The sequence below is a fragment of the Macaca fascicularis genome, chromosome 9 (assembly GCF_037993035.2).
Source record: "Macaca fascicularis isolate 582-1 chromosome 9, T2T-MFA8v1.1".
NCBI classification, from domain to species: Eukaryota; Metazoa; Chordata; class Mammalia; order Primates; family Cercopithecidae; genus Macaca; species Macaca fascicularis.
In genome coordinates, this window is record NC_088383.1 from 16,410,612 (window position 1) to 16,434,668 (window position 24,057).

The 24,057-nt window shown below is 41.8% G+C and overlaps 1 protein-coding gene across 1 annotated transcript in view; it reads right to left on the reverse strand.

Annotated features, from left to right (window-relative positions):
- Positions 1 to 11,001: 11,001 nt before the first annotated feature.
- Positions 11,002 to 24,057, reverse strand: part of ITGA8 (integrin subunit alpha 8) — a 196,557-nt gene continuing 183,501 nt past the window's right edge. The window contains exons 29-30 of the mRNA XM_005564711.4: positions 16,321 to 16,443; positions 11,002 to 14,284 (exon numbers count right to left, since the gene is read on the reverse strand). Of these exons, the coding sequence (XP_005564768.3) occupies positions 14,198 to 14,284; positions 16,321 to 16,443 (210 nt within the window). The 3' untranslated portion in view covers positions 11,002 to 14,197. The remainder of the gene's footprint in view (positions 14,285 to 16,320; positions 16,444 to 24,057) is intronic.

Here is a 24,057-nt window from a genome sequence, read left to right on the forward strand (position 1 = left end):
TGACATCAGCCTGGATTATCAAAGCAGACATCACAGGGGAATGATATATGAAGACTTACATTTTCAAACCCTGTAAAAGATATTCTCCACGAAATCTCATCAAAAGCTCTGTGGGTGCCCAGTAACTAACGGCTGCACAAGATTTAGAGTTTCCCTAAGATCTCCCAATTTTAGTTAACAGGATCTTCCTGGTCAATAAATTTAGGGCAAACGTGGTTTAACAGCCTAAACAAACTGCCGAATTTCCTCTCCGAACATGCAGTATTTTCCTTCTGTTTCAATAAAACCCACAACCATTAGAAAACATGCCCATTCCCAAGCAAAAGCAAAATGGTCACACAAGGGAAATCGCCGCATGACATCTTCTCAGCTGCTTTTGCGGCCACGCAACTTAACTCTCTCCAGATGTAACCCTTCATTCCTCCCACCTCCTCGTAATTTTTGTCTTGAGTGAAACTACTAAAGGAGGGTTTTTTTGTTTTTTGTTTTTTTTCTTATGTGAACTCAAAAGTAGGAGAGACTGAATTGCAAGTTCGGTGATAAGTACTTGATAGAGTGGGCTTTATCTCCTGACCCTGGGATGTACATATAAGGGTAATGGCATTATGAGGAAAAAAAAAAAAACAAAAAAACAAAAAACCTAACAGAGATGGGTCAAAAAGGCTAGATTTTAAAAATCATAACTCATGTGGAGTCTACGGGCTGCCAGGGGATCAGCTAATCTACACTGGACTTGGGAGGAGGTGGCTCTGCTCCTTGTACCTCTAGCATTTATTCTCCTCCTAGGACAAGCAGCATAGCCCTGGCATGTCCTTCTCATGGTGATGATATGTCCGGAGCTGCGCGCCCCGGCCATAGCAAATAATAATTAATGATTAAACGCCCGAGCTCTATTCCTTTCCACCTTCTACCTCCTCCCTAGATTTGTTGTTTCTCTTTTGTATCAATACCTCATAATAGATGGCGCTCTTCCTGCTTCTTCTTCACTTGTTTTTCCCCCCGCGGCCGCGAAAATTGTTACTTTGTAGCACAGGCACCATCCCGTGCCCGGGAAAATTACCAACTGACAGCGCAGGTGCAACATGACGTTCGACCAGAGAAACCAATACCTACTTGGTCACGCCCTCTGCGATTAGATCATCTCCGCCTCTGGCCCAACCCCTTCCCCTCCAAGTGTATATAAGGCACTGCATTACCGCCATTAAACGAGACTTGATCAGAGCACTGTCTTGTCTGCATTTCTCGTGTCTCTTGTCCCCCAAATTCTCACTCCCTCCTCCAGGGCCTGCTTCGACGATCCCGCGGGCCGGGATAATGATAGAGGTGAAGGAGACCAGGCTTCATCGTGCATGTGCTTTTTCCACATATTTGCTTTCCATTTGCTAATATCCCACTGGTCAGAGCATGCCATGTGGCTGAACTCAGAAGCAAGGGTCAGGGAAAGCTAGTTGGCCCTTTGATGGGAGGAAGAGCAAAGCCATGTGGCCAAGGGCTTAGATATAGGGGAGAGTGAAGGATTGGGGTTGCTAATACAACCTACCATTTAGGGGCAGTTCCAATTCTCCCAGATGAGATCATTGAAAGGCATCACAACACAGGAGGAAAAAAAGTTCTAACTTTCATGCTACATATGACTTCCCCATTGTCTATGGGATGAAGCTCTTTGCAGGGATTTCTCTTCTTCATGGCTCTCCCGTCCTTGACTCTGTCCCTGTATAAACCTACCTTTTTCCAGTCTCCGTGCCGTAAATCTCATCTGCATGAGGGAAACTCCCTCCTCTCTCACCAGACCTCTCCTTAGAGCCAGTGCATTCCTCTCCAAAGCACTACATTTCCTCACACCTGAGCATCTAGGCTGGTAGAATGTTCCTTAGGATACTTGATGGTATGTTTTGACTTCCCAAGTGACCCTTTGAGGTTTTTCCATGAGCATGCATCACAAACTTTCTTCTTTCTCCACATACGTTATTCCCTCTCTCTCTTATATACATACACACATACACATACATACATACATACACACACACACACACACCCTTCACATGTATTCCTCTAAAGTCCTAAGGATAAATATTAATTCTTGAAGACAGTCAGGTCTTTATAAAGAGAAAGAAGAATATTGTCTGTGTTACCCTCTCTTTCTGTCCAACCATAATGAAATGCTGTCAGTCCCAAGATGGCTTCACATCCCACATCAGGCAAAACCACACCATCACGTTTCTTTCTCTGACCCAGTATTCAAACCAGAAACGATGATTATCTTTTCCCTCTCTCCATCCTACAGGGGAGTTAGGAGAAATTCATTCTTCTAATTCTACACACAGCATCTCCATTAAAAAAAAATGTATAGCATTTTAGCCGGGCACGGTGGCTCAAGCCTGTAATCCCAGCACTTTGGGAGGCTGAGACGGGCGGATCACAAGGTCAGGAGATCGAGACCATCCTGGCTAACACGGTGAAACCCCGTCTCTACTAAAAAATACAAAAAACTAGCCGGGCGAGGTGGCGGGCGCCTGTGGTCCCAGCTACTCCGGAGGCTGAGGCAGGAGAATGGCGTAAACCCGGGAGGCGGAGCTTGCAGTGAGCTGAGATCCGGCCACTGCACTCCAGCCTGGGCGACAGAGCCAGACTCAGTCTCAAAAAAAAAAAAAAAAAAAAAAAAAAGTATAGCATTTCAACATCACATAGCCTGAATTACATATGAACAGAGATTGCTGTTGATGCAATTAACAGACCTCCTAGGTCAAGGACTAAATTTGAATTCTATTTGTCTGGGTTAATCCTTAATAACTTCTAGTTTAAAGAAGATTAAAACAACTATTAGGTTAATCCCCCAAGTAAGGAGATCTTTAGACAGCAATTGTTTGGGGCCATTGCAGCCCAGTTATATGAGGTTGTAGTTTCCTAAAATGAAGCAGAGAAAAGCAAGATTTTTTGATTTGACAAAGGAAGTTTATTCTGCCATTTAGGCTTCTAAGAAGTAGCTTTTTGGTGTAAGGAAAATGATTTAAAATACACTGTTCTAAAATTCTGAAGCCCCATGGCCTTGGGAGTCAGTTCCAACCTTCACAGATGACCTAAAGAAGGGATTTCTCTATTGAAGTATGTTAAAATTAAATAGCATATGTATTAGCCTGTTCTCATGCTGCTAATAAAGACATACCCGAGATTGGGTAATTTATAAAGGAAAGAGGTTTAATTGACTCACAGTTCTACATGGCTGGGGAGGCCTCACAATCATAGCAGAAGGCGAATGAGGAGCAAAGTCACATCTTACATGGTGGCAGGCAAGGGGAGCGTGTGCTAGGGAACTCCCCTTTATAAAACCTTCAGATCTCGTGAAACTTACTCGCTATCACGAGAACAACAGGGAAAAGACCTGCCTCCCACCGGGTCCCTCCCATGACACGTGGAAATTATGGGAGCTACCATGCAAGGTCATATTTGGGTGGGGACACAGCCGAACCATATAAGCATATGTCAAAATTTTTAGGTGTCAGAGAATGTTGAGAATGTTTAATCATGTGCATGAATCTAAATAGAATTCTGAAAACAGAGGGGGACAAAATGTCTGTGGTTCTCATTCCCAACTCTTTGTAAACTAAAGGAAAGATTCAGCTTCGTACTTCTGTATCTAGGAGCCTTTCACAGATCTTAGCTCTTTTTATTCTCTGATTTTGGGAGAATTTAAAAGGGATCATGGAAGTCATGGCAAATGATTTCAACCTCATTATTTTAAACGGTTCTTCCCCTGCTTTCAACATGAATCTAGTAGGAATTCTCCATATTTGTTACCTGTGGCAGGTTGTAGGATCCTGGTCTCTGCAATGAGGCAGACCTAGATTTGAATGTCATTTCTACCATTTGCTATGGAGCAAACCAGCAGAGGAAGCTACGGAGTCCGTCTAGCCTGCGATTCATCAGCAAAACAGGGATCAATTCCATATTGGCAAAAATTCCTTCCTTGGCCAAACTTTTGTCAGGCTCCTCTGAGCCCTCTCCTTGACCAGAGCCAAACATGGGCTTTCATCTTTGTCTTCGTAGTATCCCATTTTAGCAAGAATCCTAAGTGCATTTGGAAAGAGCTCCCATCCTTTACATCCGACCAAATTCCTCCCCATCACCATGCCCCAGGTGATGTCTGATTACCTTAGTCTGTCTCGGCCTTAGCCAGAATCGCCCCGACCCTGATGTTTCCTCTTTGTGATTTTCTTTTTTTTTTTGAGATGGAGTCTGGCTCTGTCGCCCGGGCTGGAGTGCAGTGGCCGGATCTCAGATCACTGCAAGCTCCGCCCCCTGGGTTTACGCCATTCTCCTGCCTCAGCCTCCCGAGTAGCTGGGACTACAGGCGCCCGCCGCCTCGCCCGGCTAGTTTTTTGTATTTTTTAGTAGAGACAGGGTTTCACCGTGTTAGCCAGGATGGTCTCGATCTCCTGACCTCGTGATCCGCCCGTCTCGGCCTCCCAAAGTGCTGGGATTACAGGCTTGAGCCACCGCGCCCGGCCCCTCTTTGTGATTTTCAATCCGCCAACCCCCACCCTGCTCCTTGCCTATAATCCCCACTTTTCCTTGCTGTATTCAAAGTTGAGCCCAATCATTTTCCCTACTGCAAAACCCCATTGCTGTGGCCCCTACACCCATGGCGATGGTCCTGAATAAAGTCTGCCTCACCGTCTTAATAAGTGTCAGAATAAGTTTTACTTCGGCAGTATCTGTCTTGTATGGTTGTGTTAAGGATTAAAAGGAAGATGCACATAAATTACTTAGTGGAGGGCTTCATACAGAGTGGATGCCTAATGCATTTTCATTCTTATTGCTGTTAATGTTGCTTTTATGATACCATCCTCAACTCCTTCCTACTTTACTTCCTCTTCCTCAGAACAATCCGTTACAGACCTGGGGTCAGTGTTTCCCCGAGACATTCTCCTCTTCAGGTTAATCAAGCCCAGATGACTCAGCTATTCCCTGAGTGGTGTGGTTGAGGCATCTCCTATTTTTGTTGTTTTTCTCTCAATGATCAAATGCAGTCAATATCACTGATGCCTGGGGTTCATGGGCCCAGAGAGACTCCTCAACCTGAGTGTGGGGTGAGAGGCCACTGGCCAAAGGGAAATATTCAGTGCCCTCTACCTGGAGCTGGAGCCACTCCTTACATATAAATCAATGGAAATCCCCCAATAAATACTGGAAAGAAGGCAGTGGGAAGAGCAGATAGGTGGGGTGGAAGCAAGAGAAAAGTGTAGCTTAGGGGACCTGCAGGCCAATTGCCCAACCTGTGAGACCACGGTGATGTCTGTGGGCAGGCACAGTTCACTCTTACCTGTGGCACCAAGAGCCCTGCCTACTTATGCTTGGTAAATTCACTTCTACCACAAGTGTGTGGCCCAGTGCCACATACAATATGTGCCCAGAGAATGTTCATTATCTTTATTTTCTTCGTTCTGTCACCCACTGTGGCAACTGTTTTTCTCACCTCTGGGTCACTGTAGATTTAAACTATGTCTTCTCAGCGTTAATAGTGGGCTGGGGGCTGGGCATGGAGGCTCACGCCTGCAATCCCAGCACTTTGGGAGGCCGAGGCGGGTGGATCACCAGGTCAGGAGATCGAGACGATCCTGGCTAACATGGTGAAACCCCGTCTCTACTAAAAATACAAAAAAATTAGCCGGGCGTGGTGGCAGGTGCCTGTAGTCCCAGCTACTCGGGAGGCTGAGGCAGGAGAATGGTGTGAACCCAGGAGGTGGAGCTTGCAGTGAAACGAGATCGCGCCACTGCACTCCAGCCTGGGTGACAGCACGAGACTCTGTCTCAAAAAAACAAAAACAAAACAAAAAAAAAGTAGTGGGCTAGGGACCAAGCCCTACAGCCCAAATACAGGAACTTCCTCTCTGCTTCCCACTAACTCAGTGATCAGCACCCTTTGGGTTCTAACCAGCGAGGAATCTACTCACATATATCATATAACTCATATTTATGCCTATTGCTTATGAGAATAAAATGATTATTTCAAGGGACAAGAAAAATAGAGAAAGAGAATATGGCTGCTGGTAGTAAGAAATTGCAAAGCAAGGCAAAGTAGATGAGTAAATTATATGAAAAATGCAATCGCCTTAATCTTATAATATATGCATAGAGGCAGTAAGTGAAGGGAAAACATAAATATGTGTAAATCTATTATCCACTCAGCAAACGCAAGCATATTACCTGGGTGAGTAGGTAATACTCACTTTTGATTTCTGGAGCCACTCATTACATACAAATCAATGGAAATCTCCCAATAAATACTGGGAAAGAAGGCAGTGGGAAGAGCAGATAGGTGGGGTGGAAGCAAGAGAAAAGGGTAGCTTTTCAAAAGACTCATGTAAAGGTATCCTCTTTAAAATCTTCAGCCTATCCTTAATTCACATGCTTAGGAATTTTATTATTATTTTTAGAAACAGGGTCTTGCTCTGTTGCCCAGGCTGGAGTGCAGTGGTGCAATCACAGCTCACTGCAGCCTTGAACTCCTGGGCTCAGGTGATCCTCCTGCCTCAGCCTCCCAAAGCTCTGGGATTATAGGCAGGAGTCACCATGTCCAGCCAGGAATAGACACTTTTGAAGGGGGATGTTGTGAGTTGAATTGTGTCCCCTCCAAAAGACATGTTGAAGTCCTACCTTCTGGTATCTCAGAATGGAACCTCATTTGGAAAGAGGATCTCTATAGAAGTAATCAAGTTGAAATGAGAAAATTTAGGGCTGACCATAATTTAATATGATTTATATGTCCTTATAAAAACAGGGAAACATGGACCCAGGTCCTCACAGAGGGAAGATGATGTGAGGACACATGCGAACATGATGTGACGAGGGAGTATCCATGTGCTGCGTTTACAAGCCAAGGAACACCTGAGACTCCCAGAAGCTGGGAGAGACGCCTGGAAACAGGTGCTTCCCTAGTGCCTTCAGAGAGAACACAGCTCCCCCAGTACCTTGATTTTGGGCTTCTGGTGTCCAGAACCGTGAGACAATACATTTCTGTTGTTTTAAGCCATCCAGTTTGTGGAACTTGGAGCCCCAGAAAACTCACACAGAAGAAAACTACGGAGTTTTGAAAAATTAAAAGCCCTTATGGAAATAAAAATTATAGTTATAAGTGTACCTTTCAGTCAATGAAGTGAATGAAAGTGGAAATACAAAACTTTAAATCCAGGAAAGTCCACTGTTACTGCTTAAAAATCAATCCCACCTAAAGGATGGCTAGCAGGATGATTTGCTAATGACTTAGTTGTTTCTACAACACAAACCACAATCAAAATAAGCCATAGCACAGAAGGATGAGGAGCCATTCGTACTGTGTTATATCATGTCACCAATAGAAGTTAAATCCGGTCAGGCATGGTGGCTCACGCCTGTAATCCCAGCAGTTTGGGAGGCCGAGGCGTGTGGATCACCTGAGGTCAGGAGTTCGAGCCCAGCCTGGCCAACATGGTGAAACCCCGTCTCTTCTAAAAATACAATAATTAGCCAGGTATGGTTGTGCATACTTGTAATCCCAGCTACTAAGGGGGCTGAGGCAGGAGAATTGCCTGAATCCACGAGGCGGAGGTTGCAGTGAGCCGAGAGCTCATGCGCCACTGCATTCCAGCCTAGGTGACAGAGCAAGACTCCGTCTCAAAAAAAAAAAAAAAAAAAAAGTTAAATCCAGGACTTTTTATTGTCAGGAGGTCCTAGTGTCAGGCTACATTTCTATATGGATTTTGACCCATAATCACAAATAATGGAGAACTTGCTCATTAACAATTCCAAAGGTAGATGATATTTGGGGGGTCAGGAGAGTTTAAAATGGCAAGCAGAGTTATACCTAATGCATGCTGGCCATCCTGAATGTGCCATTGACTTATGCATCACTGGGGGAGTTATCGTTTTACTTGGCGCCCAAAATGAGCCTAAAGTTTCAATGCTTTAAACTTCTCATGCTAAAGAAATCAACATTTTAATGTAATCAGAGTTCTGGAGGAGAAAATCTGCTATATTTGGGAAAAAGAACACTAGACCCTAGGGGGATACTGTCTTAGCATTTATGGACATCAACCAAAGGTTTTCATGCTCTAGATCTTCCTGTGGGCACCAGAATGAATGCTCTTTTCTCTACAGGTAATCTGTGAGGATGGTGCAACTTTTTCAGAGGAAGTGTGCAATCCACAAGAGAATTTTACCTTGTTAGAATTCTGCAAGGAGTGATCCTTATCTCATTTCGCCCAGTCTAGGCACCCAAATCTCAACTCAACATTTAGGAAGTATTGCCACAGTTAAGCGTCTACATATAAAGTGATGGGACGTGGCAAAGAGATCAACAGAATTCGTTGAGAAGACTGAGCTCCCACCTCATTTGTCCAGCTACAGAGCATCTGACTACGATGGAAGACCTCATAGGAGTTCCTCTTCCTCTTTGCAATGAATATGTGCAGTCTTTAATCAGTGGAACTGGCCAAGGTGGAGCCTTCTTGTGTATGTCTCAGGCAAGTCTTGCACCACACAGGCTAGTTTACACTGGGTTGAGTGCTTTGCTCTTCAGCATCAGGCCAGGCATGGTGGCTCACGTCTGTAATCCCAGCACTTTGGGAGGCCAAGGTAGGTGGATCACTTGAGGCCAGGAGTTTGAGACCAGCCTGGCCAACATGGCGAAACCCTGTCTCTGCTAAAAATAGCTGGGCATGGTGGCGTGTGCCTGTAGTCCCAGCTACTCTGGAGGCTGAGACGTGAGAATCCCTTGAATCTGGGAGGTGGAGGTTGCAGTAAACCAAAAGTGGAGTGATCATAGCTCACTGCAATCTCAAACTCATGGGCTCAAGCAATCCTCCTACCTGAACCTCCTGAGTAGCTGGGACTACAGGTACGCGCCACCACACTAGGCTAATTGTTAATGTTTTTTTCTGGTAGAGATGGGGTCTCACCATTTTGCCCAGGCTGCTCTTAAACTCATGGCCTCAAGCATACCTCCCGCCTCAGTCTCCCAAAGTGTTGGGATTACAGGCGTGAGCCACTGTGCCTGGCGAAGTGTAGGTTTTGAAGCATGAGTAGTATATAATACAAAGTGAAGGATTCATCCTGCTGCTTGCTATGGGGTACAGGGAAAACACCCAGATAAATTGTTTTCACTGGGATTCATGAATGTCAGAGAAGTGGCAAGTATTTAAATATCTTATGGGTTATGAGCAATAAATTGGTTTATATTGAGTGGCTGATAAATATTAGAACTCAAAATTAAATGTGTACATTAAATTTACTAAATTCTAATAAAATGTAAATTAATATAAAGTAACATTTGAAAACAATTATCAAACCATTTAAACCATGCTGAAAGAATTGGGAAGGAAGTGGTACACTTAGGTTAATGCAAATTAACTTAGTCCTTTTAAGAGCAAGATGTTATCAAGAGCTACAAAACTCTTCATATGCTTTGACCAAGCAATCTCATTCTTCAGAAATTCATTCATTGGAATAAACAAAAAAGAAACCCTAAGTATGTAAGCATGAAAGTATTCAATTTAATGCCCTTCTTCTCCTTCTCCTTCTCCTTCTCCTTCTCCTTCTCCTTCTTTGTTTGAGGCTGTCTCATGCTGTCACCCAGGCTGGGGTGCAGTGGGGCTCACTGCAATCTCAACCTCCTGGGCTCAAGCTATCCTCCCACCTCAGCCTCCTGAGTAGCTGGAATTATAGGCACGCACCACCACGACCTGCAAATGTTTTGTATTTTTTGGAGAGACGGGGTTTCGGCATGTTCCCCAGGCTGGTCTCAAACTCCTGGACTCAAGCAATCTGCCCACCTCGGCCTCCCAGAGCGCTGGGATTAAGGCCAGAGCCACTGTGCGGGACTCATAATGCTGTTCTTAATATAAGAATCTGTGACCAGCTATTCCCAATAAGAGGGGGATGGTTAAATGAACCATGGTTCACTAACTGAATAGAACATTTACTATTATCATCACATTGTATGAATATTGTAAATAGGAGGATGCACACACATTTGTCTGTAGCTGGTGTTTGGTAATGAAGGGAATGACAAAAGCACCTGTTCACATGATTATGACTATGCGTGTATATATAGTCATGCATTCATTCTAGCAATTGTTTTGATCACTGATTGTATAACAGGTGTTGGTGCCAGGTACAGGAAACATATTGAGGAAATGATATGGTTTCTGCTCTCATTGACGGTCACTCAGCCGCAAGGTAGCTATGGGAATAAATGGAAAAGTACGGAAATTCACAAAACGCTAATGGAGGACAGTTAGGCAAAGATGAAGGGAAGGCTTCGTAAAGGAGCTAACATGTATCTACAGTGGAGAAATCACTTGCATAAGGGTGGAGGTACTAGAAAGTACTTAAACATTCTTAATGTCTTTATTGAGATATAATTCTCATACCTTAAACGTGCTCATTTAAAACATACACTTTAATAATTTTTACTATACTCACGGAGTTGTTTTTGTGTGTATGTGGTTTGTGGGTTTTTTTTTGTTATTGTTTGTTTTTTGAGACGGAGTCTTGCTCTGTTGCCCAGGCTGGAGTACAGTGGTGCAATCTCGGCTCACTGCAACCTCCGCCTCCTGGGTTCAAGCGATTCTCCTGCCTCAGCCTCCTGAGTAGCTGGTATTACAGATGTGCGCCACCACACTTGGATAATTTTTGTATTTTCAGTAGAGACAGGGTTTCACCATAGTCAGGCTGGTTTCAAACTCCTGACCTCATGATTCGCCGCCTTGGCCTCCCAAAGTGCTGGGAATACAGGTGTGAGCCACTGCGCCTGGCCACTCATGTAGTCTAATACAAACATCACTGAAATCTAAGCAGAACATTTGCATCCTCTCAGGGAGCACTGCATTTTTGCTCTATTAAATTTCTCCCAATCTTAAATGTTTTTCTAATAAGGAATTAAGATGTAGAGACAGAAACCTCTGATGTCTGGCCACAACAGGGAAGCTTATGTCGCATGTGAAATAAACCAGAAATATGCCATCGTATCTTTCAGTTTTAATTTTATTAGTGACAAGGTAAATAGGTACATGAAAATCTTCACAGATATCTACACATGTATTTAAATAAAACAAGAGTTGAGTTCTAAGAATGCAGTTTCAGTGGTGACTAGTACATATTTTTTTTTTTATTTACTGTATACAAATCTCCAAGTTTATAACACTTAATTTGCCCCTATTCTTGTGTCTTAAAACCCAGCGACAAGAATTTAAAAAGGGAATTCTTTGAACAGGAATACAGATAGACCCTCAGAGGAGTACAGCACATTATGAATTATGAAGGCAATCGGCAGTGCTCTAACTAGAAGCAGATAAACTCTGTGTGTTCTCTGTCGTCAGTATGTTCTCCGGGCAAAACTGATTGCTGGAAGGTTTGCTTGACCTCAGTTTCCTCCCCTCCTCCATTTGCTTCCATATTTTTTTTTTTTTTTTTTTTTGAGACAGAGTCTTGCTCTGTCGCCCAGGCTGGAGTGCAGTGGCGCGATCTCAGCTCACTGCAACCTCCGCCTCCTGGGTTCAAGTGATTCTCTCTCTCTGCCTCAGCCTCCCAGGTAGCTGGGATTACAGGCAACTGCCACCACGCCCAGCTAATTTTTGTATATTTAGTAGAGACAGGTTTTCGCCATGTTGGCCAGGCTGGTCTTGAACTCCTGACCTCAGGTGATCTGCCCATCTCGACTTCCCAAAGTGTTGGGATTACAGTCGCGAGCCACCGCGCCCGGCCTTTGTGTCCATATTCTAAAGGGCGGAGGGCCATTGCACGCATGCGCATGTGCACAGCAGCCTTCTGCAATTCCCATAGGTAGCAGTGCTTGTGGGCAGGTGGAAGGTGCCCATCCCCCTGGAAAGGGGCCATCTTGGCTGAGACTCTGGGATGGTGCAGTTCACTTTGGAGCCTTCATGCCTTGCTTCATTCTGGGTCTCAGTCTTCCTTCCGGCATCTCTAGTTCCTCCCAGGTATCCGCATAAACTATCTCAACAGGGGTCTCTGTTTATGTAGCCCTAAGAGTTCTCAGTTCCTTCACAAATACTGGCTTAAAGACAAGGGGTGCATTTTTTCAGGCACCTTTTAGGACCCCAAATACCGAGGAGCTAATCTTTATTGGTCACAGATCAGCCAGGATCACCAGAGTCAAGGCATTACCTGGAGACAGAGAAAGCTGTCTGCCATTGCTCACATCACATCCTATAGATGGCCACCTACTTGTAAAACTGGCTCTACCTGGAGGACTAACACCAAAGACCCCCAGAGGTTGGTGTGGACACCCCTTAAATTCTTTGAGGCAAGTTTAGTGCTCATCCATAGTCAGCCACACAAACCAGCCTTGAGCTCCTGACAGACCCGAAACTGCTACCAGGACAGTATTCAATTCACAGGCAGGAAGAACATGAACTGCACCAGTGCGCTTGTCCATGTGCCTTTCATTTGCTCCTCAATGAAGTTCCGCAGCTGTAGCCAAATGGCTCCTCTCCAGGTTATGGCATGACATAAAATTTAGTGTCTGTGAGCTTGGCTCATCTTTCAAATAAAGCATGATTGTTGAAATTGGGACACAAAGTTTTCCAACAGCTTTGTAAACTTAGGGATTTGGGTCAGCTTGTTCTATCATACTTAACATTTAGGAAATTAATTAAAAAAAAATAACGCCAGTGTAAACATGCTTCAGATACATAGGTCTATAAAATATTGCACATAAAAATTTGTTCAGTATTTCTTCATAGTAATTTTTCATTATTAAAAAAGGATACAAAATTGTGCAGACTACCTATACACTTGGCTGGTCAATTTTACTTCAAAAATGATAATATTACACGATTATGAATTATTTACAAGAGTTTTAAACATAAAGAATTTGTGATGGTTAAATTCAAGATGATGGGAAAAGAGCTTAAATAAAAGATTATTCTCCAAAGTTATATATTATAAGGATTAGCAGTAAAAATAAGTAATAAAGTTGGAATAAGCAATTTTAAATAAAATCTTTAGGAATCAGTTTTCCTAGTTTGGCTCATGCCTGTATAATTTTATGTTTTGTCTAAGTTATATTCAACATGTTTTCTCTGTGTATACAAGTACAAGGCATAGGCCGAAAAATAGGTATTTAATCCCAAGCTAAATATCTGTAAGAAGTGTTGCTTCTTATAGACATTAAAAATAATGTTTACCCACATTGTCAAATTCCTTTTTAATTAATTAACTCTAGACATTTTACCATTACTTTTAAACACTCCAAAGGGTAGAGAGTACCTTGAAATTCATGTATTAACTAAGTCAATGGAAAGATATACAAGGAAATATAAATGCAACATCTTGCAAAGCTAAATGAAGCAGATGTGACTCCCTGGATAATGTGAGTGAAAGGAATTTCAGATCGAAGGCAGCAAGGTATTAAATAGAACTGATTCCTAATGCCAATCTTCCTTTCCTTAGCACTGTCTAAATTCTGAAGAAGCTCTGCTAAATGAGTTATCTGCGCACAGTGGTTTGTTAGGAGGAAACTGAGTGAGTGATTTTGAAAACTAGCTAACCAAATCTTCATTTCCAAATTCTCTAGATGACAGATTCTCAACCTAGAGACATGGAAAATAAATAAATAAATTTTCACCCTCACTCACAAGATTCTTTTTGTCCTTTCAAAAGTACTTTCACAGTACCAACAACATATTACTTGTCTCCCTGAGCCATAATGTCCTTAGAAATGTTTCTTTTCCATAGGGAGGTGTCAAATGTTCCATTGGATACAGTAGTGTTGGACGGTGCGGTCTTAGTTCTAAGTTCTATAGTAATTCAGTCATTTCACCTTAGTTCACTTTGTAAATTCTATTGTGATTCAGACATTTCATCTCTGCAACTTATGCTGGATTGATCTGGACTGCAACTTACATTCCCATACCGATTTCAAAGTGTCTGCCAAGTACAGAACGATTAAAGCAAAAGAAAATCTTCCACAATTGCTGATGGCTTCTCCAGCATTGGTGTTTCCTTTTCCAGCAGGGCTCAGTGGGCACCCATGACAATTTCTCCAAAGTTCGGTGTAGATGAGGTGATGTTCCAGGGTCCCCTCCATTTCCTGGGTGACTGTCAGGTATCAGAAAGCCTTGATTTTTAACTCTAATGTTCTTTTTCTTTGAACAGGACCTGTGTTTGAGGTCTTTGGTCTTTTTTTTCTTTTTTTTTCTTGTCATGCCTCGGGGGTCTTGTCATTTGTCAGCTGTTCCTTGTCGGTCATGTCCTCTTGAGGAGGTCTGGCTCTGTCAAAGAATCCACACTATAAAGGGAAAGATGGGCTATAAAATCACATCATTCTGGGAATCTGTGAAACCCCTCATTCAAAGAATTTTCACTTTACGTATTTTTTTTTGAAACAGAGTCTTGCTCTCTATCCCCCAAGCTGGAGTGCAGTGGCGTGATCTTGGCTCACTGCAACCTCCGCCTCCTGGTTCAAGCGATTCTCCTGCCTCAGCCTCCAGAGTAGCTGGGATTATAGGCCTGCACCACCACACCCAGCTAATTTTTGTATTTTTAGGAGAGACAGGGTTTTGCCATGTTGGCCAGGCTGGTGTTGAACTCCTGACCTCAAGTGATCCCTCTGCCTCGACTTCCCAAAGTGCTGGGATTATAGGCGTGAGCCACCATGCCTGGCCCTTTATGTATTTTCGAAGGAGCCTGGAGCTCTGTGCATATAATCAGCTCGTTTCTCCAAATTAGGAGGTGTGAGCACAGTGTTTGTTACTTGTAGAGAATTTATTGCATAGGGCAAGGTGAGCAGGAGGGCAGAGTGCTCACACCCTTTCTCCTGTCCTGCAGTTGGAGTAGAAGATGTTTCTTTCATACAAACCACTTATGGACCTTGGATACTTGCCCGAGATCACAGGAATGTGTCCCAAGGGTTTCCCACATGCTTACTGGAGCGGAAGCACTAACTATTGACCAGGAAAGGGAGATTGTCTCCTAAAGAATCCTGTCGGCTGCTTTGGGATGGATTATAGGAAGAAGTGAAGAAATGGCCACACATCCCTCGGTGCTTGGTGGAACATAGAGCATATATAGAGGGAGAATCGATTTGTCATTTATTTCAATGCCAGAACCAGGTAGGCACAGAATCTTAGTGACTTTCCAAAGATTAGCCAGCAACTCAAGGAGGAGGTGACTCTAGAATTTTCCTCCTCTTCAGTGTCAAATTAGTACTTTGTCAAGTAAACTATATTTTTTCCTAGACACCTGGAACCTCAATTTTTTCTTCTGTTTCTCATGTTGGAAGCCAATTAACTGGGTTTGGCTTATAGACATTGAGTCATCTCTCTTTCCCAGAGCTACTGGAATATCCTGTCAATTGGCACACATGATTGTGTCTTATACTCATTGGAAATACAGTTACTGTCAGTGACAGAACAACACAAAAGTCCATTCTAAAGGTATGTCACAGAACACGTGGGTGTAGGATGGCACAAACAGCTGATAATGATCAGAAACGCTAGTACTTAACTCAAAGTCAAGGTTTTCTCAGTTTATATGTCTATTAGCCATGCTGCATATTGTTTCAAAATAAAAACGCACTATGATTTTAGGGAACACCACATAGTTACAAAAGGTGTGACTGGGTTAATTACTCTATAGTCATGTAACTGGGACGTTATTTCCATTTTGGAATGGAAGGCTCTGTGAAACCTGGCAATTATTTAGGGGCCAGAAATTAATTTCTATTGTAGGCTTTTAGAACAAACCTCAGTAAAACACATCAAAGACTAAGTTCAGGCTTCCCAATGGAGACAAACTAATTGGCAAGATTAAAAACTAAGTACAAGCATCCTCTGACATACATGATCTATTTGGCCTCATTAATAGCTGAAATAAAAAATCAGAATTGACCTATATTAATTGCATCTGCATAGTGCTTATAAAAAATCTCAAAGGATTGATGATAGGCCATGTCAATAAAAAGCTTATGATCTTGGTTAATTAAACAAGAAAAAGAAGTCTCCATTAGAATATTATCACTCTAAGCATATTGGAAAAAAGATCACAGGTCTTAGTTAATACAGCCTAACTCTCTATATATTTATTTACAAGAAATCTCAAGATGAAAGCAACACTAAGCACCTCCAGTCATCTTAAATGTCAGCTATATAAACACATTAAGTATGCCAAAGCAAACAATACATGATTTTCCCTTTATATCCTTCAGACTCTTCAAAATTTCCAAAAATGCCTCCATAATTGTCTTTTAAAATCCCTAACTATATCCCTCTAAATTCCCTCAACAGCCCCTCTAGTTTAAAGGGAAAATAAAGTAAATCAACTTACCTTCCATAAAGCTAAGGTTAAAATGGCCAGAACCAACAATCCAAGAAGTATTGCTAGTATTATTACCCATAATGGGATTGAGAAGGAAACATTCGGAGTTGCCCAAATAACTGATGTCTTAATCTGAAATGGAAAACAAAGCAAACGAGCTCTAATGGGGAAACTATTCGGTGAAATAAAATAGTAATTACCAGTACAATACTGGAAGTTGATCTGAAAGGATCCATATGACAACTGAAATTATCTAGGAGTTATTTGAACATGAACTCTTAAAAGCTAGCACATTCTCAGATCTGCTTTGTTCTGTAAAATTCTAATGAGAGATTTGGTGGGTGGGTGGCTTCAAGTCACAGAGACCCTAGAATAGAATTGAGTGGGTCAGGAATCAACAAGTTGGAAAGGAATGGCCATAACTTGGGTTGTACCTTTTATGGGAACAATGGCAAAAAGTAGACTCACTAAAAAACTGAATGAGTCTGTCTACCATGTGTCTCCTTAGAACTCAGCGGGCCTCACTGAGAGAGGTAAGCTTGTGAATAACCATGAATCCTTGGAGAGGTGACACTTGGAGTGGAGTGACACTCTGTCTCCCAGGCTGGAGTGCAGTGGCACGATCTTGGCTCACTGCAACTTCCACCTCCCAGGTTCAAGTGATTCTCGTGCCTCAGCCTCCCCAGTAGCTGGGGTTATAGGCATGTGCCACCACACCTGAATTTTTTTTTTTTTTTTGGTATTTTTAGTAGAGACGTGGTTTCACCATTCTGGCCAGGCTGGTCCAGAACTGACCTCAAGTGATCCACCCGCCTGGGCCTCCCAAAGTGCTGGGATTACAGGTGTGAGCCACTGTGCCCAGCCGCTTCTGTCTTCTTAACTAGAGTTGAGCACTCTGATGGTGCCCTTCTCAGCTTGTCTTGGTTTTTATTGCTCCTTCCTTCTTGATCTGCATCCCCTATGCAGCAGACACTGATGACTCAATGCATTTGATTCTCCAGCCCCAAATGTCATTTATATCTACACTAATAAAGGAATCGACAGAGGAATAAGATAGGGAGGGAGTCATTCCACCTCGACAGGAACATGCCAAGGGTGTGACAGATGTTCTTCATGAGAAAAAGGCTGGCCTCAACCTACTCATCATTACATTTTCTTCCTATTCCTGTTAACTTTCCTCGCTAGGCATTATTTCATCTTATCCTGATTTTATCTGACACATCAGTGTGAAGCATGACAGTCCATCACCACAGTGACATTACGTACACCCTGCTTGCCACTGTTTAAGGACAAGACACATAGTTCATATGTTGAAGAAATCCATTTCAAGGACCCACCGTGGTTGCAATGCCACCTGGATGTTGCAGCCTAAATAATTTATTCTGAAATGATCTAAGACAAATATTACACATTCTCATTCATACACGGGAGCTAAAAAAGTGGATCTCATGGAGGTAGAGAGTAGAATGGCGGTTACCAGAAGCTGGCATAGGGTGGGGAGGGCTGGATGAAGAGAGGTTGACTGACAAACATACAGTCAGGTAGAACGGATACATTCTAGGGTTCAGTAACACAGTGGGGTGATTCTAATTAACAATAATTTATTGTCTATTTCAAAATAGGTAGAAGAAATTTGAAACGTTCCCAACACAAAGAAACAATAAATGTTTGAGACAAGAGATATCCTAAATACCCTGATTTGATCACTATACATTATGTTCACGTGTGTTTCAAAATATCCCGTGTACTCCACAAATTTGTACAATTATTTATCAATTGAAAATAATTCTTTGCATGTACACAGCTACACGAGCAAATCAAGAACAAAGATTATTTCTCTTTTTATGTACCATTCTTTAATTACACCTGACGACATGTATGAAATTACTGCTGAATCCAAATATTTTACTGTACTCAGAGAAGGGGTATGAAGTGGTATTTCGGGATGAACTTAACATTGCTTGAAGCGGACTTACACAGTTTTGATAATGAGAATTTCCGAATTTTGGAACTGAAAGAGATGGTAGTGATCATCTACTCACAGGCCAGTTATAATGACCCCAGGAGAGAGAAATCTGGAGCCATGGAAAATTCTGAGGTTTCATGTAAATGTTACTTCCTCATAACCCCCAAGTCCATCGAGGACACAATATAGTTTTAGTCCCTATTTTGAGCATGTGTCAGAGCTCACCAAAATTCTCTAATAGGTAATTCAGGGTGAGACAGGCAATGGATCTTTCCTCTCCTGGTTTACCTAATTAATACCTTAAGGCTGGGCACAGTGGCTTATGCCTATAATCCCAGCACTTTGGGAGGCCAAGGCAGGTGGGTCACCTGAAGTCAGGAGTTGGAGACCAGCCTGGCCAATGTGAAGCCCCGTCTCTCCTAAAAATATGAAAATTAGCCAGGTGTGGTGGCAGGCGCCTGTAGTCTCAGCCACTCGGGAGGATGAGGCAGGAGAATCGCCTGAACCTGGGAGGCGGAGGCTGCATTGCAGTGAGCCAAGATGGTGCCACTGCACTCCAGCCTGGGTGACAGAGCCAGGCTCAGTCTCAGAAAAAAAATAGTTAGTATCTTAAGTTACTGCCTACTATTTTATGTTAAACAGAAAAGAGTTCAAGTTTTATAAGTTAGAGAAAACACAAAACATGCTAAAGGAGTTGAAATAGAGGCTCTTCAAATTGTTAGCTTAATAAAAAGAAATGGAATGGGCTTAGTGGCTACCCACTGAGTACTTTGCTAGGTGACTTTGCCACTTGGTTATTGCAGGTTTTGATGTATCATCTATAAAACTGGTGTATCTATAGAAATAAGCAGAGAAGGTCACTTACAAAGAGCTAGTAGACATTTGAAGTTTTTTTTTTTTTTTTTTTTGGTAGCAGTGATGAAAAAGTACAATGAAAATGTGAAATTGATCAGGATATGCTTCTTAGGGTATTTTGAAGCAGAGAACAACTTTATAGGGATAGTTACAGAACTTACTGGCTTTTTGTTTACATTTGCTCCCAAAGAGCCTGGAAACAGGGTCTTTAAAAAGTCTGTGGGAAGATGATCCCCATGCAGTGATCACAAATTCGGAAATTCCCTTTCAGTTCCCAAATTCTGAAATTCTCATCATCAAAACTGTTGCCAGTCTGCTTCCAGTAACATTAAGTTTGTTTAAAAAAAATACCACTTTGGGCCAGGCGCGGTGGCTCATGCCGGTAATCCCAGCACTTTGGGAGGCTGAGACAGGTGGATCACTTGAGGTCAGGAGTTCGAGACCAGCCTGGCCAACATAGTGAAACCTTGTCTCTACTAAAAATACAAAAAAAAAAAAAAAAAAAAATTAGCCAGTTGTGGTGGTGGTGGTGGTGCACACCTGTAGTCCCAGCTACTCAGGAGGCTGAGGCAGGAGAATCACTTGAACCCGAGAGGCAGAGGTTGCAGTGAACCAAGATCGCACCACTGCACTCCAGTCTGAGCAACAGAGCAGACTCTGTCTCAAACAAAACAAAACAAAAAAACAAAAAACACTTCATACCTTTTCTCTGATGTTACAATTATGAATATCATATATATTTCCTACATGTCATCCTATGCAATTCATTAGCGGGAAGGAACACACAGAGTTTTAAAAGAAGGCAACCTCTGAGTGACTCTCCTCCCATGCCTGCTTTCTGCTTTCCTGGTCCTTTTAGCTGTAGGATGTCCATATGGTACCGAGACTGCCCAATCTTCTCAATCTAAAATGGGTGCAGGTGCAGAGACCTTCCTTCACCCTTGATGTTTTGCTAAACTTATGTAGGCTTTTGCAGCATAGTCCAGAAGTCACTACAGTAACAATAGTGGAAATATAGAAAACCCAGTAGAAATATAGAAATATAGAAAACAACAGCAACCCAGAGCATTTCATCTGGTGTCCAGTGCAGAGGAGATGCTGACTCTTACTGGAAAGACTTAGACAAGGAGCCAAAGGTAATTATTCAAATAACTGATAATTTTTTTTTTTTTTTTTTGCTGCACTGTAATGATTCAGTGTTCAGACATATTTCTCCGAATCAGGCAATCTTGTCCTTGCCTCTGCACACATCATTAAAAGAGTCACGTATATGTCTCGGCAAGAGAGGTCCTTCTGGGAATGGAGCGATGGGGAGTCATGTGACATGGTCGTCTCTCTAAATCAGTAAATCGCAGTGGGGAATCCCATGTGCAGGTGGAAACCAGTAAAGCAAAGCTTTTCCTGAAACTCCATGCTCTGTATAGATAAACTAGACTTGACCGCACAGGCAAGCTTAAGAGAAGATGACTTAACTGATCACTTTTACAGGACCAAAGTTTCTTTAAATATGTGTTAGTGCTGTGGGATTGCAGGCTAGTTCTGGGGAAAGCTTGGGCAAGAAAGAAAATGTTGACAAACACCAAAACTTTGTTATTTCTAATATCTATATTTGTCTCACAGCTCATTTTGACAAGCCTATAGGAAGCTTAGATCAAAGTAGCCATTAGATAATAAATAATGAGGAAAAATAAGTCACAAATGTTAGAGTTTCTCATGACTAAACACTGACATATACAAAGAATCTTTCATTCATTTCAAATAATATTTATTTATTTTTGGAGACAGGGTCTCACTCTGTTGCCTAAACTGGAGTGCAGTAGCATGATCATAGCTCACTGCAGCCTCCAACTTCTGGGCTCAAGCAATCCTCCTGCCTCAGCCTCTTGAGTAGCTGGGACTACAGGCATGTACTGCCATGCCTGGCTCATTTCAAATAATATTTATTAAACACCCTATGTTCTCTGAAGTTCTGTAGGTATTATCAGCTTCAAGACGTAACCTTGCCCTTAATCAGCACTGCCCAATAGAAACACACTGCAAGTCACAAGCATAATATAAAATTTTCTAATAGTCACATTACAAGGAGTAAAGGTCCAGGCACAGTGGCTCATGCCTATAATCCCAGCACTTTGGGAGGCCTAGGCGAGCGGATCACCTGAGGTCAGGAATTCGAGACCAGCCTGGCCAACATGATGAAACCTCATCTCTACTAAAAATATAAAATTAGCCAGGTGTGGTGGCGTACACCTGTAATCCCAGCTACTTGGGAGGCTGAGGTAGGAGAATCACTGGAACCTGGGAAGCGGAGGTTGCAGTGAGCTGACATCATAGTGCCACTGCACTCCAACTTGGGTGACAAGATTGAAACTCTGTCTCAAAAAAAAAAAAAAAAAAAGGAGTGAAAACAAGCAGGGGATGTTAATTTTAATAACATATTTTATCTAACCCTAAATATCAACTATTATTTATTAATGATAAAACTATTATCCTTTCAACATGTAATTGGTTATTTATTATGAATCATCTAATTATTTATTAATGATGAAACTATTATCATTTTAATATGTAATTCCTATGAAAATACCCATAATTTACATTTTTTAACTAAGTCTCCAAAATCAATGTGTATTTCACATTTGCAGCACATAACAATTACTAAATTTTTAATGGTTAAAGTGAAATGTAGTCCTATGAAAGTAATACAACTGTGTTTAATGGAAAAAATACTGTCTACTGCTTCAGTTCTTAAGTTTACATTGAAATGTATGAAAATGAAATAAAACCACAAGTTCTTCAGTTCCGCTAGCCAAGTAGCTACCATCTCGGACTGCATAGTTCTAGAACATTCTGTATAATTTCACACAATGGCGAGATGGCCTGAATGACCCAAGTCTTTCATTATAAGATTTTTTTTTTTTTTTCGAGACAGAGTTTTGATCTTGTTGCCCAGGCTGGAGTGCAATCTTGTGATCTCGGCTTATCGCAACCTCTGTCTCCCAGGTTCAAGAGATTCTCCTGCCTCAGCCTCCTAAGTAGCTGGGATTACAGGCATGAGCCACTGTGCCCGGCTAATTTTGTGTTTTTAGTAGAGATGGGCTTTCACCATGTTGGTCAGGCTGGTCTCAAACTTCCAACCTCAGGTGATCTACCCACCTTGGCCTCCCAAAGTGCTAGGATTACAGGTGTGAGCCACCACACCTGGCCCATTATAAGATTCTTGGTAGACTCAGGGCATAAGACAAAGCATATTTAGGACTAAAGGTTTACTTTCAGCACAGGGGCTTGTGATAAGATATTTCAATTGCTTTAAGAAAGAAGTTTCATGTTGAGTAATTGGAGTACTTAAACTTAGGAAAAACTATTCAATCTTGTGCCAGCTAGTCAATAAAATATTTTAATACAGTTTTATTTATCAAGAACTTCTAGCTATTTTAAAAATAGCTTTAAGTAAGTTTAATAAATCACTTTATTATAATTATCTGCAATTTTAGAAAGTAGTATTCATAAATTGTAAGTGGTTTAGATTTTCTTAAAATGATTCTAAGTAGGGAACATTTAATCTTACCTTCATCATGTCGTAAATCTTGTTGTTTTTTATTATGGAGGAAAGACCATAAATAAACCTTTAATACGCCTACATTTTATTGTGGACATTTATGATATGTTTTTGTATATTTTGACAAAAAATACCAAGGTATAAGGAAAAAGCTCCCTTGTATTTGCAACGGTAATTAATGTTGACGTCTCTATTTATGTATCACAAAATCTTGTGTAAACATACTTCAGTGGGGTCAGAAGAATGTTTTAAATAAACATACGAAGACACCCTACCTACACTGCCATTTAGAACAAAATAATCACATGAAGTGGACTAGCTGAGCCCACATTTTGACAACATTTAAACAGCTTCCCTATGAGACAAGCAGTTCCCATCATAACTTTCAACTCCAAATAATTGTTTAATATAAGAGTTCCATATTAAGGTACTGAAGTTTTGCTAACAATTCTGAAAACCAAATGGGTTCACAGTTTATATACGAGTTTTTAAATAAAGATTTTCATGAAATATTTTGTAATAACCACCTTTGGAATTACACTAGACAATCCCACTTTCTGCTAGATGTAAATTATAGAATTGGGGGTTACTTGTATGGCATGCAAAGGCCAAAGTTCCCTGGTGAGCCAAAAAAGTGTTCAAATAATTGAATTTCAATTTCTTCTGTTGCAGTATAATGATTCAGTGTTCAGGCATATTTCTTTGAATCATGCAATCTTTCCCTTGTCTCTGGACATGACAAGCATCACATGACATGAGGAATTTTATCTGTTACAAACACAGATACTATGCAAGCAGCAAATGGGAACTGTGATTTTCTTCCGTAAGTAAAGCTAATACAGGCCTGAAGAGATGGCTGAATTATGACCATGCTGAAAAGGGAGTACAAACAAACTAATCATCACACAAAAAGGTCTAGGAAAACAAGCAATTAGTAGTTAGTGTCATTTAGAAGAAGGAACAAAGAATGACTTTCCTCAGGGGCAGATCAGAGCTCTGATGCTTCTCAAACCACCAGTTCCAATGGATTCCACCACCTTAAAGCAATTGCCTTTCTGCTGGGCTTTTTAAAATTTTTTATTTATTTATTTATTTATTTATTTTTTAATTTTTTTTTGAGACAGCGTCTTGCTCTGTTGCCCAGGCTGGAGTGCAGTGGTGTGATCTTGGCTCACTGCAACCTCTGCCTCTCAGGCTCAAGCAATCCTCCTGCCTCAGCCTCCTGAGTAGCTGGGACAATAGGCGAGCATCACCACGCCTTGCTAATTTTATGTTTTTGTTGTTGTTGTTGTTGCTGTTGTTGTTTGTTTGTTTGTAGAGGCAGTGTCACACTATGTTGCCTAGGCTAATCTCAAACTCCTGAGCTGAA